The sequence below is a fragment of the Aplysia californica genome, unplaced genomic scaffold, assembly GCF_000002075.1.
Source record: "Aplysia californica isolate F4 #8 unplaced genomic scaffold, AplCal3.0 scaffold00205, whole genome shotgun sequence".
In the NCBI taxonomy this organism is placed as follows: domain Eukaryota; kingdom Metazoa; phylum Mollusca; class Gastropoda; order Aplysiida; family Aplysiidae; genus Aplysia; species Aplysia californica.
Genome location: NW_004797475.1, coordinates 1,131,881 through 1,136,648, shown reverse-complemented (window position 1 = coordinate 1,136,648; position 4,768 = coordinate 1,131,881). Strand labels below are relative to the sequence as shown.

Genomic DNA, 4,768 nt, shown 5'->3' with positions numbered 1-4,768 from the left:
GTGTGTGTGTGTGTGTGTGTGTGTGTGTGTGTGTGTGTGTGTGTGTGTGTGCGTGCGTGCGTGCGTGCGTGCGTGCGTGCGTGCGTGCGTGCGTGCGTGCGTGCGTGCGTGCGTGCGTGCGTGTGTGTGTGTGTGTGTGTGTGTGTGTGTGTGTGCGTGCGTGCGTGTGTGTGTGTGTATGTGAGTTGTTGTTGTTAAATGGTCTCAAAATGTGCATTTTCGGTCCTTTGATTTTTCAGTTAAGGGATAATTCTGCAATGCGGGCTACAGAGCTCCTTCTGGGATAAGGTGGAATAAAAATTTCCATTATAATTATTATCAGTCTTCTTCTTCCTCTTCTATTATTTTTTTTATTTTGTTTATTTCTTCTTTTTTAAAATTATTATTATCATTATTATTCATGCAGTCTCAGAACTCTGAACATGCAGTCCCAAAGTACCTCACAAGACCGTCATTATTCCCAAAGTTTGCGGTCTGATCTTGCAGTTGACTCACTGTTAACATCTCCAGATGTGGTTGACCAACACCTGAAGGATAAGAAAATAAAAGAACTGCACATATGAATCTTTGCATTACCTTAGAAAAAGTAATATTAATAAAATAATGAAAATAATAGTATTATTACTATTATTAATATTAATAATAATAATAATAATAATCGCATTTATATAGTACATTTCCATACTCTACAGCATGTTCTATGCGTATCACAACTATCATTACTCAGGCAACACCTAAAATATTCAAACATATTCTTGGCTTCCTGAGAAGCATGCAGTCCAAGCTGGCATTTTACAGGTGCTAAAACACTAACAAACAGATCAGATCTTTAGACAGTAATAGTTAGATTCCCATTTCCAGATTGAATGAAGTGAGGATTATTCGTGTGAATTGTCTTTCCCAAGGACACACCAGCAGCCTAAGGGCCTGACACGACAGGCTTCGAACCCATGATTTTTCGGTTATGAGCCCAACAGCAACGGCACTTAACAACTAGACCACAGTAAGCCTTGAGCTTTGAATACCACAGTAACATGTTCATACATGATGATGCACACATGTAACCAAGCTACCCATGGCCCCAAGGGAAAGATATGCTCCCCCCCCCCCCCTGCCGCTGTGGCACCTGTGGGGCACCCTACATGAGATGGATACTGACACAAAGCTGAAGAACAAAAAATGCAAACAAAAATCTGTTGTAATTGAAAGCTTTGGCACCTCCCATTTACACAACCCAAATCATTCAGGAGGTGGGCTGCTTTAACCTGATTGTTAGGGCCAGCCCGGGCTGAGAGCGACACAAGGGCCCAGTAGACAGAGGCAGCATTCTTCGGGGGGGGGGGGGGGGGGGGGGGACATTTACCCAGCAGAAAACAAACTCACATCTTCTGCAGGAGATGGGAAAGAGCCGAGCAATTACATCACAGACTCGACTAGTACAAGTGCACACACAGAACAGTTTTACTTTCTTGATGGTTAATTGCCATGTTATTTGTTCATGCCTTTTCTAAGAGGTGAACCACATTACGGGGAGCCAGCAGAGATGCATACAGTGGATTCGTCTTAAACCAAAATCTGTGGGACCGCCCAGTTCTCTTCCGTTTAGCCATGTTTTTGGTAGTTTAGTAAGAGTTTTACAGCGCTCGCAACTGCATAAGGTCATATGAGCACTCGAAACACGAGTTGGTTGCATTCTCGACAGTTCCTAGTACAGCCTTAGTTTGGTCAAAGATCAAATTTAAAAATTTTAAAAATCATGGTAAAACATCATAATTAATCTAAAATTGAAAATTCACGTAATATCAAAATAGAGGTAGATTACATTTTGTTGTAAAAACTAATGGCCTTTAAAGCCCCGGTTACACGCAACGATAAAATGTATCAGATTTGTCATATGCGAGAACTGTCCGTTTTATCGAACTGTGTTGTCTGTTTACACGTTCCAATCTATCCTCCAGTTCTCTTTCGATCGAGGAGATTCCTCGTCATTAAGCCACCATGTCTCTTTGCGACGACAGCGATTTGCCTGCCCTCTATGTGAAGGTTTCGAGCTCGGGACCTAATGAAAGAAAAGCAACCACTGTACCTCTAGATCACAAGAGCTTCACCCCCTCCCCTGTACATTTTGAAGTAGCAGCAGAACAGTTCCTTTAGAAAAGGTGGCCAAGCAGTACCGAGTTCTGTGTAGAAAGAGAAGCTTTGACTTGACGGCATATATACAGTGGAAACCTGATATAACAGGGATGGTGGGAGTAGAGAAAATGTCCTGTTATATCCGATCCCTGTTAAATCAGTAATGCAAGGAAAGTAAGCATTTGTGGACTAATCCTGCTGTACTTATTCATGGGTAGTTGCCCTTGCCACAAGTACCCACGCACAGGGGTTTTGGCACCAACTTTCTCCTTAAACCACATCAGAAAAGCTTGGTCCACAGCATCTGCATTGGGTAGTCTCATCTTCTTTCGATCCAGAGCAAACTTTCCATTGGAGTATGCTGCCACTATTTTCTCTCTATCCTTGATAATGGTGTGAATCGACCTTTGTGGAAAGTCGAACTGACGACCAATCTCTGCCAGTCGAGCTTGCTTTTTGTCAACAGCCTGGATTATTTCGCATTTTTTTGTCAATTGAAAGGCATTTTCTCTTGCGCTTGACATTGTTGGTGACACATTACGCGCACGTGTTGCTAGGTTTCGGGCTAGATCGAGGTCTGCAGCATACCGCAGCCCTCTCTCGCTTCACAAGCTGCGTGTGCTTGCAGTGGCATGGCTCGTGTGGGCTTGCTCCATCACTGCGTTGCTCTCTCTCTCTCTCTCTCTCTCTCTCTCTTTTCACATTGTTAACGAGCCTTTGTCCCTGCTATAACCGGTTGGGCTCCGATGAGGCCCTGTTATTGCCGATAACTTTTAATAGAGACAAAGAGTAGGAAAAAAAGGGATTTAAAAAAAGGGATTTTAAAAATCCCTATTATTACCGGATCCCTGTTATTACCGGGCCTGTTATATATGGTTTCCACTATATGTGCAATGCACCAAGAGACCTTGGTGCACTTCACCATTGATGATCAATTAAATAAAATTACTAAAATTTACATAATTTCGCATCAAATCAGGTTCCCCGCGAGCTACTCTGCTTATTTTGAGACGCTGATTCCGAATACGAAATCAGTTTTAAGATGCGACAATTATTTTTAAAATTTTGCGCCCGAGGTTTAACCCTGTGCGGCGGCAAATTTCAAAGTGATTCTACGTCACAGCACGTCTACCATCAAATCTGAACGTGATCGCACGAAAAATATCAAAGCACGCCTGATTTCTTGACTGAGTCTTCAAGCCATCGTCCAATCTTAGTACAATTTAGTGGTTACACCTAACGATTTATCGTATGATCGCTAGATCGTCCAGTTTTAGTACAATTTATCATAACGTGATAACGTGTAACCGGGCCATAAAAGTAAAAGAATAAAATGAAACCTAATCTTTAAAACCCCAACAGAGCAACCTTTTCTCCACACTGGTTGAAAATTACTCTTACTCTTTCTTTTTTAACTCATCCCAAATGGGGTTTCACCTGAATAAGAAACTATAAACTGGGCCCATATGGGATGCATGCACAGAAAAAAATGTCTTGAGGATAAAGACAGAAAATGGTACCTGAAGGTGGTGGCGGTGGTGGTGGTGGCTCAGGCTGCAGTGTCTTTGAAAATTTTGCTGCAGCCTTGTGTGCCATTTGCGCTTCTCTCAGCTTCTTCATTTTCGAACGTAGCTTTAGCTTCCAACTTTTTAGTCTCCTCTGCTTACTTCCCATTGTGAGTAAGATATATTTAAAAAGTTTCTATTAAAAAAGTTCTGTAGAAAGAAAAGAAAAAAAAGAAAATTAACTCTACTAATTACAAGACATTTCTTCTATGATTTGATATAAAGAATTTTATTGTGCGATTTACCTTAAAATAAATCCTGCTCATATCCTGAGTTCAGGTCCATTCTGTACCAATTAATACATAGCCATGAGTGACTTTTTCTGAGCAAAGAGCTCTCAGAAACAAGGAAAATGTGGAATCTTAAGTGAACAAGATCTTAGCGGAATCATTAGAGGGCTGAATCCATGTTGGCTCAGAGTCACGTCCACAATCTATTAGGTGACCTCCTCTTACTCTGAAATGAACTGACATGACCCCTGCGGTCTGCAGGTTTATAATTATGGTGAGCGATTAACCTTTTTATATGGTCTTTTCTTGGTCCAGTGAGGCATGCCATTTTAACTTGTATTTTATCCAATCCTATGTCTCAAAGCTACGCCGATCCCATCGCGCGCCCCCTTAACCTGTATAGCGGAACTCGGATTCACAGACATCGTGTTAATAATTATAGGCATCCAGCAAGTAATGTATAAATATAATGTATTCGACTTTCTCATTCAAAAGTAATTCGGTTTCAAATGAGAGGCATTTTCATTTCTTTTATGCCAGAAAATTCCAGGAAAATACACTGAACTTCACCAGTGAGCAAAAGGGCCGATTTGCTCAAATGCACGCCTTGATCATCTATCATCTATAACGTATTGTTTGCCAAACAAGTTATGTTGTTGTGTATAGCCTAGCATACCACAACGTTTGATTTCACAATCTAGGGCGCAATTCTAATTCATTATATGTAAATCTATGTCAAGACTAGCTTATCATTTTAATAGTGATCAGTAGCCAGGGGACAGTGACGCGTTTGTAGCAACTGATGTTCCACGCCTGGACCGCTTTTTATGCCACCCCCCC

At 41.4% G+C, this 4,768-nt stretch overlaps 1 protein-coding gene across 2 annotated transcripts in view; it reads right to left on the bottom strand.

Annotated features, from left to right (window-relative positions):
- The window catches only part of LOC101857801 (zinc finger protein 271), a 19,430-nt gene that overhangs the window by 7,155 nt on the left and 7,507 nt on the right, over positions 1 to 4,768 (bottom strand). For both annotated transcript variants that reach the window (XM_035969991.1, XM_005099200.3), the window contains exons 2-3: positions 3,654 to 3,848; positions 440 to 527 (exon numbers count right to left, since the gene is read on the bottom strand). In XM_035969991.1, the coding sequence (XP_035825884.1) occupies positions 440 to 527; positions 3,654 to 3,807 (242 nt within the window). In that variant the 5' untranslated portion in view covers positions 3,808 to 3,848. The remainder of the gene's footprint in view (positions 1 to 439; positions 528 to 3,653; positions 3,849 to 4,768) is intronic.